The sequence below is a fragment of the Aquarana catesbeiana genome, linkage group LG08 (assembly GCF_042186555.1).
Source record: "Aquarana catesbeiana isolate 2022-GZ linkage group LG08, ASM4218655v1, whole genome shotgun sequence".
Taxonomy (NCBI): Eukaryota; Metazoa; Chordata; class Amphibia; order Anura; family Ranidae; genus Aquarana; species Aquarana catesbeiana.
This window is the reverse complement of record NC_133331.1, coordinates 32,852,808-32,866,141: the sequence shown is the minus strand read 5'-3', so window position 1 is coordinate 32,866,141 and position 13,334 is coordinate 32,852,808. Positions and strand designations below refer to the sequence as shown.

General features: G+C 42.5%; 1 protein-coding gene across 7 annotated transcripts in view; it reads left to right on the top strand.

Annotated features, from left to right (window-relative positions):
• Positions 1-13,334, top strand: part of JAKMIP3 (Janus kinase and microtubule interacting protein 3) — a 278,385-nt gene that overhangs the window by 184,678 nt on the left and 80,373 nt on the right. For 5 of the 7 annotated variants that reach the window (XM_073595683.1, XM_073595682.1, XM_073595680.1 and 2 more), the window contains 4 exons: positions 6,993-7,055; positions 8,124-8,222; positions 9,513-9,611; positions 9,695-9,754. In XM_073595683.1, the coding sequence (XP_073451784.1) occupies positions 6,993-7,055; positions 8,124-8,222; positions 9,513-9,611; positions 9,695-9,754 (321 nt within the window). The remainder of the gene's footprint in view (positions 1-6,992; positions 7,056-8,123; positions 8,223-9,512; positions 9,612-9,694; positions 9,755-13,334) is intronic. The other 2 variants (XM_073595684.1, XM_073595686.1) reach the window with 1 other exon arrangement.

Below are 13,334 nucleotides of genomic sequence, written 5' to 3'. Positions count from 1 at the left end.
ACTGCTGTATAGGGATAGCAAGAGGCTGATACCAAACTAAGTTCAGGTACTTAGGCACTAGTTGCAGTTAAATACATGCATTAATAATTTACTATTATACATTTTCATTAATTTGTGTCTTTTTTATCCAAATGGAATCAGGGACTGCTGGTTCAGACCTGCTTAATTTATTTATTTTTTACTTTTTTCACACTGTTGGAGATATGAAAAAGATAGCAAGGCGTTTATTTTAAACAGATAATGTAAGTGCAGTGACTATGTGTAAAGCGCAGTAAACCCACTGCAACCAGTAAAGCAAAACATATGAATATAGCCATTGGACTTTGCTCTGCATAGTAAACATGCTCATTAGCGTCTTCTACTCTCAAGAAGCGTGGTTGTTTTTTGGGATTTTATTGTGTGGGTATGTCAGTGTATAGTACATTTTGTTATTTTCAGATCCCCTTTATAAGGTTTCAATGAACATTATTTTTTTTCCCTGCTCATTTCTATTTCTTTGCTTGTACAATTTTACCAACATCAAATGGGGATGTCTTCCATTCCCCTGATTGTCTGCTTGTTTTAATCTTATCATATATCTACAAAGACAATATAACCTAGGCATGTCTGAATTCCTGCATTTATGTGGATACAATATCACAGCAATTAGACTCAAAACATACCTGTGATCAAAGCTTTCCAAATTATTCTGCCATGCTCAGTCTTTGTTTTCTAGAACAAACACTCTGACTTTGTACAGTCTCAAAGAAACTCAACAGGGTAGAGAATATCAAAGGTTGGAATTTGTAGTGGATTGTGAAATGATCATAATACATAAGCTGTTAGAGGGAAAGCGGCTTGGTGGTTTGCTTCCCAAGAACAACCTGATGGAACAGAAACTTTCAAAAAAGCAGAAACTCTGTGTTTAAACAAAATGACTGTCTGCCTGCATGCACTACAGTGCCTTGAAAAAGTAATCATACCCCTTGAAATTTTCCACATTTTGTCATATTACAACCAAAAACGTAAATTTATTTTTTGGGGTTTTATTGATAGACAGACCAACACAAAGTGGCACATAATTGTGAAGTGGAAGGAAAATGATAAATGGTTTTCAACATTTTTTTACAAATAAATATGTGAAAAGCGTGGCGTGCATTTGTATTCAGTCCCCTTTACTCCGATACCCCTAAACCCTAAAACCCTAAAATCTAGTAGAACCAATTACCTTCAGAAGCCACCTAAGTCCACGTGTGTGTAATTTAATCTCATTATAAATACAGCTGTTCTGTTCTGTGAAGCCCTCAAAAGTTTGTTAAAGGACCTTAGTGAACAAATAGCATCATGAAGTCCAAGGAACACACCAGACAGGTCAGGGAAAGAGTTGTGGAGATGTTTAAAACAGGGTTTGGTTATAAAAATATATCCCAAGCTTTGAATATCTCACGGAGCACTGTTCAATACATCATCTGAAAATGGAGTATGGCACAACTACAAACCTACCAAGACATGGCCGTCCACCTAAACTGACAGGCCGGGCAATGAGAGCATTCATCAGAGAAGCAGCCAAGAGGCCCATGGTAACTCTGGAGGAGCTGCAGAGATCCACAGCTCAGGTGGGAGAATCTGTCCACAGGACAACTGTTAGTCGTGCACTCCACAAATCTGGCCTTCATAGACGAGTGGCAAGAAGAAAGCCATTGTTAAAAGAAAGCCATAAGAAGTCCCATTTGCAGTTTTTAAAATTGTATTTTTATTGAAAGATTTCAACAACAAAAAATTACAGAAAAAAGAAAAATAGAAATATATAAATGTGTTACATTGGGCAAACATTAGCCAACACAGCAAATTTGCAAAATTAAATGTATACAGAATCCTAAAGACACATCATTAATGATAGTCAGGTAACAGGTCATAAACCATAAGACACAAAACTGGAGGAAGGGGAAAAAAAGAAATTATAGTAACGAAAAACCTATGTACAGTTGCAATATCACACCAGGGGTTTTTGGTCAGTAAAGTGGTAGTATAAAAACCATATTTGGACAGTATTGCGAACATACAGGGCCAACTTAACCTGTCAAATGCTTTCATGGCTAGGGATTTGAGTTGATTGCGAGAGAGGTCACTGCATGCACAGAGGCGAGCCACTGTGGGCGAGAGCATAAGAGCACGTTTCGCAGATCTTAGTTTAGTCATCAGAAAGGTTGTTTGGGCAGCTGCATCTCTCTTCAGATGGGATCCCTCAGAGATACATTGCCCACGGAAATAAGCCTTGTGCCCTTCTCACAAAGTAGAGGCATCCGATACAGAGCCTGTGTTAAGCTGAAAAAACTCAGTGAGGGAACTAGAGCTTTTCTCTTTAGTATCCATTCGACTTAACAGAGATTCAATAAGTTGCCAGTGGCATTTTTTTGAATACACATTATTCAGGGAGAGATCTGAAGTGACAGGGGCGTTATCGGACCAGGTTATCTGGCCAATCCTCGCTGCTACTAGGTTAGTTAGAAGAGGGGCAGAAACAAAAAAGTAATCTAGTCTGGAGAAGATTTTGCGAGGTGGGGAATAAAAGGAAAATTGCCTACCAGTAGGGTGTTTAATTCTCCAAGAGTCAAGCAGGTGACAAGCTCTGATTAATGTTCAGAAGGAGGTAGCTACGGATTGAGTCAAGGAGGGTGGACCAGATTGGAACATGGATTTTCTATCACGTATAGGGCAGAACACAGCATTAAAATCCCCCCCAACAATTGTAAAAGGTTGGTCAAAGCGCTTCAGCACTTCAAAAGCCTCATTGAAAAACTTTATCTGGCCGGTATTGGGTGCATATATGTTCATCAGCGTGAATGAGGTGGATAAATAGCTGCAGACCAGGATCACATAACGACCATGGGGATCTATATCACTAAATATCTGGATCCTGTCTCCTTTGTACGCAATATGTGAGTGGTTGTGTGTGACCAATGTGAGAGCTTCTTTGCTTTCATAATAATGAAACTGAACCACAATGTCCCTTGGTCTGGCCCCAGCAGGGGGTTTGGGGGCCAAGGACCTGTGGGTCCTTTCTAAGCGCTAGACAATATCTGCAAAATCAGGAACAATTGAATAGTCCCAGAAGATATGGGCAGATATGTTTATCACTTACATTTTCCGATACTCCTCGAATCCGCAGATTTTGACGATGTTCTCTGTTCTCAAGATCCTCCTGATGTAATTGGAATTGAGATACAGCATGTTTAAGGGAAACATGGACATAATGAGTAATGTCATCAAATTTAGTCTCTAACACATCTGTACATTCCCCCAATTGATCCAGTTTACCTCGCAGTTCCTGGGATAACTGCCCTATTTTCTGAGCTATATTTTAGGTGATATCGTATAATAGAGCTTGGAGTTTGTCATACAGCAGCTTAGGGAGAGTGGGAAGCATGGTGTTGCGATGTGGAGAGACTCAGAGGGTCAGTTTTCCGGTCTGTGGTGCGGCGATCGTGTTTGGCTGGATCAGGCTGTGAACTTGAGGCTGGGGATGCGGGCCTAGTTATGAAGCGATCCATACCAGAAGAAGGCCGTGGCTCAGAGTGTGCTCAGGGAGTGGATTTTTGATATCCTATTTTTTCCATGAGGTGGGCAGGCGAGTCAGGGGATCAGGATGCCTACCCCCTTTTGAAACGAATGGAGTGGTACAGGGGCCGGAGAGAACGGGGATGGACCGGAGCTTCTCTGGTGTGCGGCTGCCATCAATGAGAGCCATGCATGCCCCTCCCCATTTTCAGTTTACGAGAAGCCATGTGGGGGACACAGCAAACATGTGGAATAAGGTGCTTTAGTCAGATGAGACCAAAATTTAACTTTTTGGCCTAAAAGCAAAACGCTATGTGTAGCACTGCACATCACGTGGCTGAGCTGGTGGAGCCCTCCCTGAATCTGAAACGTGACAGTGGTTGTGGGGGAGAGGAACCCCGGCCCACTGTCACTGGGGGAAGGATCAGGGGGTGAATGGGGAGGTGCTGGAGCATATTACATGTAGAACCCTGGAATTTAGAAAGGGATACTCCTCACAAATGTACTTGCCAGGAGTAGTTATCCTGGTTGATTTTTAGAAGTCCATTGATTTCTCCCTAAGTTTGGGCTTGTTGCACTTTTCTCTCCTACCGCTAGGTGGCCGGGTATTTGGTGGTAATAGATATGAGAAGGGCAACTCAAGGTTAGTTTATGGGTATATGGGGTATCTCAGTCAATGGGCAGGGATTTTCTTGGATCCTTTGGCCTGCTGGGAGAGCCTATATATTCAGGCGGAGTCAGGTGATTTCTGTTCTGTGCCACCTGGATGGCTGTCTGGGTGGACATGTGTCGTGTGCCCCGGGCTGCTAGGCTGGAGATTGGGCCTATCCCGGGGGCGCCTGGCTGCTAAGTTGTCTGAGGGCCTATCCAGAAGCAAGAGAGCAGCGCAGGATTAGGACTGCGGCTTGCAGTCCAACCAGAAGTGACGGTTCTGCCGGCCGGAGAACCTGTCGTGGTCGGAGGTAGAGGTGACGCTATCGCCAGTAAGGGACCATCCACCTTATTACCAGGGACCACAGTGAGTAACTGAAGCAAGTACCAGAGCAGAATTCTCACCAACCGGGGACGGTGAAGAGTCGGAAAACTTCAGTGGGTATCAAGCCAGGGACCCAGCCAGCGGAGGTGATGCTTACAGAGTAGCCTTGTGTGTCAAGCCAGGGACTGAGCAGGCCAGTGGGGTGAAGCTTGAGAAGTATCGGGAGTGCCAAGCTAGGGAGCTAGTGCAGAGCTGGGTGACTCACAGGCAGCATCACCAAGACCTCTCACTACTTTCCAGAATGTTCTAGTGTTTTCTGGAAGGGAAGGAAGAGAGGGGAGGTGGTGCTGTGTGGGGTGTTCTAAGGAGCCCTGACCAATCCCCAATCTGGAATGGCAGGGGGCAGGCCTCCTTAAATACCTAGGGCCAGCCCAGCTGAGGAGGAGTTGTTTGGGAAGCTGGGGATGGATTGCTAGGCTGTCATGGCCTTTGAGGGAGCTCCCCAGTCTGTGGGGGGGGTGACCTTGGGCCTGGGGTTTGGGTGTGGACAGGACCCTTCTCATGACACACGGAGGTGTCCTGGAAAGGTGGCACGGGAGCAAGAGAGGACAGTGGGAGAGCATTGCCAGGCAAAGTCTCCAGGAGAGGATAAACAGGTCGCAGCCAAGAGGGCTGGTGAGTGTCACACGGTCGGGAGATCTGGGAGGCATGCCTGAGAGGACTGGGAGAGTGTAGTCTGAGATGGGTGCAGAGCCAGAGGAGTGGACTGGGGTGTCACGGGCAGTGGAGAGAGGCAACTGCAGCCATTGATGGCTGGCAGGGCCTGAAGATGTACTGGGCTCAGTAGCCACATGGACAGCTAGCACCAGGACTATCTACAATTTTGCTACACTAAAGGGGCCCCGCGGTCCCTGCCTGCAAAGGACATTCACCTTAGGCCTGGCTGAGTCAGTGTCCGACCTACAAATCAGTGATAGCTGGTCCGGGAAGTGCAAACAAGTGATGTGCTGGAGGTGTTGAGGAGAGATAGTCTGCAAGCAAGTGATGTGCTGGAGTTGAAGATTGGAGTTGTATATACCGGAGGTGTATATAGCCTGTCCCATATATATTGTTCTGCAAATCAGTTTGGGCATCTCATGAATATCCCATCCCCATCCAAGTTTATTCCCCTCAATAAAAATAAAAACAAAGTTCAAGAACTGGTCTTCTGCCTGAGAGTGAATGAGAACTGTGTGCCTGGCTGGGCAGGGTGAGAGACGGACTACAACACTCAGCAGCCCTCAAGAGTGTACCGCTACACATGTTTGTTTCTATTTTCTTTTAAAGAGACTTTAATATCACTTTAAGAGTGGCATTATAACCACCACTGTAAAGTAAGGTGACCTTGACAGTAGTGACTGTAGCGAGTAGTGAGCAACACCAGATCCCAGAGGTGGAGGAAGTGGAACCCTGGCTGAAAAAAAAGCCGACGGGCAGCGAGGGCTCAAAGGGAAGCTGCTTTGGACCCACAACAATGGCGGGGCCCTGGGCAGATGCCCTGTTTGCCCTTCTTATAGGTCAGTGATTCAATAGGCAGTGAAGCAAGGATTAGGATGACAACCATGGAGCATGCCTATTTTACTTTTAATCAGCAAAGGCGGGACCCTGATCTCTTAGTTATATCTTCTGTATGTGCATGCAATGGTGTGATCTGTATTTCTATGGATTAAATTCACCCTGCAGGGTATGGAGTGCGAAGTCTTCTAAACAGTTCACACGTGTGCACAAACATTATAATATGTACAGAAGAGCTGCACGATTCTGGGAAAAATGAGAATCACTATTTATTTGCTTAGAATAAAGATCACGATTCTCGCAGCATAACATGATCTTTCACGTTATACAAAGAAATCGGGCTAACTTTACTTTTTTTTTTTTTTTTTTTTTTTTAAATACATTAAAGCATATTTTTTTCCCAAAAAATTGCATTTGAAAGACCGCTGCGCAAATACAGTGTGACATAAAATATTGCAACAACCACCATTTTATTCTCTAGGGTCTCTGCTAAAAATATATATATAATGTTTGGGGGTTCTAGGTAATTTTCTAGCAAAAAATAATGATTTTAACTTGAAATCAACAAGTGTCAGAAAAAGGATTAGTCTTTAAGTGGTTAAACTGCCCTCATTTACAGACCTAAGATCGTCCCTTTGATCTAAAGAACAAAACGTTACAATGTTTATAGTTAGCTCATTGGTTGAGGAATGTTGTAAAACTTAGCAGACTGCCTGTTTTTTTTGACAGCTGTCAGCTTGAGCGGAGAACTCTGCATAGAATCGGGAAAATGCTTTGTTAAGATCGTGAGTTGGAAAGAATCAAGATTTCGATTCTTAATGATTAATCGTGCAGCTCTAGTGTACAAAAGTATTTTCCTATAGGTCACTGTATAAATATCATACTTATTACATGTTTTGTATGTCCTTGTTTTTCTTGTTTTAAGGACATGAAATGGATTGAGGAGAAGCAGGCACTTTATAAGAGGAATCAAGAGCTACTGGATAAAGTAAGACTTCTTTCTAAAATACTTTATAGCAAGACATTTATCTTTTTTTGAGACACAAAGAGAGTAGAAAACGGTGTAAACCCCATGAATTAAAAGAGGATTTTAATTGTAACTCGCTTAAAAAAAAAACATACAGTAAAGTATTAATAGTATTAATAAATATTAATCAAGTGCTCATCGATGTCAGTCTGGGGATGAAGGAGTGATGTAAAGCCCTACAGTCCACTTTCACAAGGCTTGAGAAAGGGATAGAGCCCTAAAATGCACTGCTAGCAATCCAACAATGCTTCCAGAAGTAATTCTCGCCCCATAGCCATCCAAGCAATCTAGGACATTGCATGTTGCCATGCTTGAGCGGGTCCCGCACTGAAGATGCTATTGCCAGCTGATATTTCCATCTTGGAGCCCCACCACTGACCATGGACTGTAGGACTTTATGCTGCTACCACGTTCTCAAACTGCCTTTGATGATGCTCTTTTAATGCACATGGTTTGCACCCTTTTCCTCTCTCTGTGTCTCAGTGCTGGATCTCCTTGGACTTTTAGAAGCTCCAGAACCAACCGCATTTCTCATCCTCTTTTCATCTCTGGACTTTTTTTTCGACTTTGATTAACTGAGCTATTGATGCATTGACCATTTATAAAAAGTACTGTGTACTGCTTCATTTTTGTTCTATTATCTGTCCATTTTTATTCTTTGTCCAGGGCACTACAAAAGATTCCATTGCAACCAGTTAGAACTTATTATTCTCTATAAGATGCTGAAACTGGCTTATGTTAGCTGCTATGAGTTACAGCTTTTCATAAATCTTTGCACACGCTCAAAAAGCTACACTATCTACATGGATGAATGGACCTGTAGTGGTTGCCCAAGGCAATCTGATTCTTGCTTTCAGTTTTTCAGTGTAACATTAGAACATAAGTAAATCGTAGCTTGCTATGACAACAACATTAGTTTTTCCTTTAGACAGTTTGATAAACAAGACTGACTGTAGGATAGGAATATTGCTTTGTGCAGAAGAAGTTTGCTGAAATGAGCATATGGTAAAATTGTTCTTTCCACTGCAGATTAAGCAAATGGAGATTGATGAGGCAAAACTGAAACATGACGTCCAAGATGCAAAGGACCAGAACGAGCTGCTAGAATTCCGAATCTTAGAGCTTGAAGTAAGTAATCAAACCTTTTTTTTAAGGTGGCTTCTTTCGGTGTATGATGTTGGTATAGACGTTTACAGACCCAGACTAAAACAGCTTAGAAGGTCCTAGCAAATTGCAGTAAAAAATATACCTGTCCACAATTAAATAAAACTACTTCTGCATGCTTTGTCTGACTGATATCTATATCAGACTAATATGGTCTCCATGTACTGCAGTACAGTACAGTACATATAACTTATAAAAATGGGGAGCAAAATACTATCCACCAAGTGAGATGGTGAGATGGTAATCAGGGAAAAGCTCCAAGGCAGCTCCAAATGTACCAATCCACAGAAAGTGGGAAAATCCAAACTACAAAAGAAAATGGACAGAAACGCCTCTAATGCTGCGTACACACGATCAGAATTTCCATCAGAAAAAACTTGGATGGTTTTTCCGATGGAATTCCGCTCAAGCTTGCCTTGCATACACACAGTCACACAAAAGTTCTCTGAACTTTCGACCGTCAAAAACGCGGTGACATACAACACTACGACGAGCCGAGAAAATGAAGTTCAATGCTTCCGAGCATGCGTCAAATTGTTTCCGAGCATGCATGATTTTTTGCGTGTCCGAATTGCATTTTGCTGGCTGGAATTCCGCCAGCAAAAGACCGATGGAGCATACACACGGTCGCAATTTCCGACAAAAAGCTCTCATCGGAATTTTTCTGGCGGCATTTCCAATCGTGTGTACGCGGCATAGGAGTATCACTCAAATCTAAATAAGGCTGTCAACAAAAACTATAGTGGCCAACACGTGCACCATGGCAAGCTATTGAATCGAGTGATTTCTCATGTTCTGCCCATAGACTAAACAAGAGAAATCTTAACGTGTATGGCTAGCCTACTCCACCTGAATTTTGGTAATTAGAGGGCTAAGTTAGTCCCAGGCTTCTTATATGTCTTAGTAGAAGGGTGGCATTCTGACCTCTACTGTACGGGTTGTGTTTTTCCTACTGATTACCAAAGTAAAAGGCATTTTTTTTCATTGACCCCTGATGAATTGGTTTCTTTAAGGGTTCTCTGAGACCTAAAATATTTTAGGGGTTCCACTGGGGTAAAAGGTTGAGAAAAACGTCTCTATAAAAAATAAGATAAAGAAGTCCAACAGGAGGCCACAGCAGGTGTGCAGACCCAGGGTGTGAAAACAAGTGCAGAGATCTCGTCAGATGGTTTATCTCTCCAGCATCTACCAAAAACTGTACAAAGTTTTGGGTGAATGCCCCTAAAATTAGGTCTATGACTCTTGTCTTCTCAGGAGCGAGAGCGGAGGTCACCTGCTATTAATTTTCACCTCATACCCTTTCCAGAAGGGAAGAGCCCCCTCCAGGTCTATTGTGAAGCTGAAGGTGTCAAAGTAAGTAGAGCATTGCCTCTTCTGTATAGACCAAGTTTTTTAAAGTGTTGTTTCTACTGACAAGTTTGATCCATCTTCTTTAGGACATCATAGTCTGTGAGCTGATGAGAAAGCTGGACATCCTAGGGGATAACGCCGTAAGTGTATGTTCACTTTCTAAATTGTGCATGTTCTAGCGGCTTTATTTGTCGCACACACAAACACAATCTGGTCTAACAGGTGGAGCGTACTGACTGAACGTAAGCTAGTGACTTGTGAGAGGACAACATTGTGGCATTTCACAATCTGTCTGGGTCCTGCTCATCTTTCTGGAAGCAGCATTCTGCACCATTGCTAATCCTATGCTCAACAAAATACTGCTTTTTTTCTGTGCTACAAAAGTGTTCATATGTCATCTGCCTTCCTATATTTGTAATTCCATACTGGGTGTTGATGAATTGAAGTAATATGCAGTGAAGTTGGTGGTTAAGAAAACTAGGTACTACCCTATTTTAAAGGATTTTGGGGTTTTGTGCTCATATTTGTGTCTCACCTCCCATAAAATGTCCTCCCTCTTGTACTTTTATTTAGTTACCAAGCCAAAAGCATTTTCCAACCAAGTATATCCAAACCTGTAAGAGAGTGTTGGTAACCCTTTAGGTTTAATCCCCTCCACCTTTTGTTCTAAGCAAGGGGCCTGTCAGTTATGGTCACGTGAATGACGTTTAAGGGCCCCGTGCGAGAGGGACTAGAAGTTGTAGAGTTTGGACACTTCTGTGGTGAGATCTGTTCTCACCTGAGCAGGCCACCTTCTGTTACTTGGGTTCAGGAGTTACTGTATCACAGTAAGTTAAATTCCATGGAAGTTAAATGTCCCAAAGATAGAATATGGATAATGCAATGGGAATAGCAGAAGGGACAATACTATAAATGGGGACCCATCTAAACACCCACACAATGGTGAAGAAGAGAGTACATTTCAGTGGGAACTTTGGTAAGCTACCTTGCTGAAAAACCTGTGTAAGCAAAACCAATATGTATGTTTTAAGTGTTTTAGGCAAAACCATTGAATTGCCACCTCTACCCAACTGGACAAGTCAGTATGAACTGGAGTAAAGAGAGAGTGAGATGATCAAGTAAAGAAAGCTTGCAAGCGCAGAAAATACCTGTTGACCCTGCCTTAATTTCAGTGTCCCTGTAACTTCCTGTGGACAGAACTGAATTCTCAACCAATGATTTTAGCATTCTTACCTACCTTCTGGGAACTGCAAAGCAACATTCCTATATGCAAGCAGGATGAGAAGAGGGGAAGGTGTTTGAAGCCCAATCAAGGAAGCAGCCTACGGTGACAGCACTGCTCTTCCCAGTGCAGTGAATGAGCATTATATGACAGGAAGTATGTTCCTGGCAGAATCTCCAGGTGAAAATCGTAAGCTGCAGTATATTACATTGTTGTTTTTTAGTTTAGATATACTTTAGGATGAATTAGAGAAATAATAGAACAGAATAGAATCAAGTTTTTATTGCTACCTGGGGTAATAGAAGAAAGGTAATATATGCAATACAGACAGACAGAAATAGAAATTGGTCAGGGTTTCAGCCTCCCCCTACTATTACTAATGGTAAAAACCTAAAAGGAGCCCTAATGTTTCATGTTTTCACTGGAAATACACCACAAAGCTTAACTGGAGGCTATTTTTTATAGAATGGGGAGGTGTAACAATCAATACAAGGGCTTTATTTCTGACTCTGACACCACTGTGGAGAGTTTTACTTACTTCCTGTTACTGGGACCCCCATACAAGAAATAACCCTTCCTATATTTGAGGGAGATAGGAAACTTTGGCTGTTGGGAGTTGTGCCTGAGGTTCCAGTATTTGGAAGGTATAGGTAAGAATATGTATGAACTGACAGGGAGATTCTGAACTGAAGCTGAATTAGTGAAGGCCATCACATCTAGGGTCATATTTCCCATAAAGTGTTCATGGGCCTGTCCAAAGACAGTTGGGAGTAGGGAACAGCACCAAAATGCAACATTTATAATTTTTTTCATTGTCTAGCCATTTTCAGAGCCCTGTGGCTATACCTAACAGTAGAACTGTTCTTTTCTAGAACTGGACTGTTTTAGAACTTCTTACTGGAGTCCTATAACAGTCCATAACATGCAGCCTACCACAAAAACCTATGGCTAGGTGGCATGGCTGGTAAGGCACAGAACCTGAATGAAAAAGACCAGCCTTTCTCAAGCAGGGTTTTGTGGAACCCTAGGGTTCCTCCAGAGGTTACTAGAGACTCTGTGAGAAATGAGCAATTTACATATCTCAGATAAGTAACCACTGACTCCAATTATGTTTTTAGTTATCTCTCAGGGGAATTCACAGAGCCCTAAATTGCCAGTGACCAGCAATATAAAGTGGCCACTAAGGAAATGGGGCACTTCACTGACCACCAACGTGAGGGAACACTAAAGTTTTCACTGTTTGCATTTCATGTCTGGCCATTACCAATATCATCAATATTAGGTCAGTCATAATTTAATTATTATTAGAGAAAATACATTATTAGCAGGAGTTCCTTGGGACCTGGAAACTATTTCAAGGATTCCTCCTTGTTAAACGGTGGAAAAAAGGTTGAATTAGAAGTCTAATGACAACAGGTAAAACATATGGAGGCATAGAGACTCAAAAATAAACCATTGTTAAAAGCCTTGTAGACTGTCTAACTCTCCTTTCCACCTGGACAGCCGCACTCGAAAAATGTTTTGCCTTTATTGATTGAAAACCATCAAAAATACAGCTTAAAAATAAGCTGTGATTAAGCACTGACTACAAAGTGAAACGTGTCAGCTTTCCTGCATTTTTCTGCTGCGGCATGTATTTTTGATGATTTTCATTCAATAAAGGCAAAACATTTTTCGATTGCGGCTGTCCAGGACTTTTTCTCATTACACTCTTCATTGTACAAACATTACCGGCACCTGCCGCTTCCAGCGTGGAGGAGATGTTTGCTCCCTATTGACCTTCCTAGAGTGGTGATACCACGCTTTCTCCCCTTTCCACCTGCCTTACAGCATTATATTTTTTCAGAACAGGAAATCTTTTTAATGACAACTCCATAGAAAACCTTGGTTCAAGCTATCCCAGCTAATACACATTGGAGTATGCAGTGGATCACTCATATGCTCCCAGTTTGTAATGATGAAATCTGCACCATTCTCTTTCTATCTAGAATTATTTTTCTTCAGTAAATCAGCATGTTGGCTTGATACTAAATACTGACAACATGCAGAAGGGTAGAGGAAACAAAGAGTGAAAGGAGGCATGAAGAGACTCCCTAGATCTCAGTAAGGTAATAGGATCCCATAGGAAATTGAGTTTTAGCTGGTCTCTTTGGCCTCTTTTAGTACTGTTTGGACTTCTCTGGTCTTGCAATGAAAAGAAAGATCTATTTGGAGAGAGTCCATTGGCATTTTAGGATCAGCAAATGGATGGTTGCCGGCCTGCTCCTGCTGTGATTATACAATGTCCGCCGGCACCCACCGATCTGTCGGTACAGAGGGAGAAACGGCGGCCTGTAAACAAGGCAGATCGCCGTTCTGTCAGTACAGAAGGCATGGATCCTGTGTACCTGCAAAGCGGGGACATGGGACATGGATCCATGCCTTCCCCTAGTATAAGCACCTCCCCCACTGTAAGAAAACACCAGCTAGGCACACAGTTAACCCTTTGATCGCCCCTGATGTTA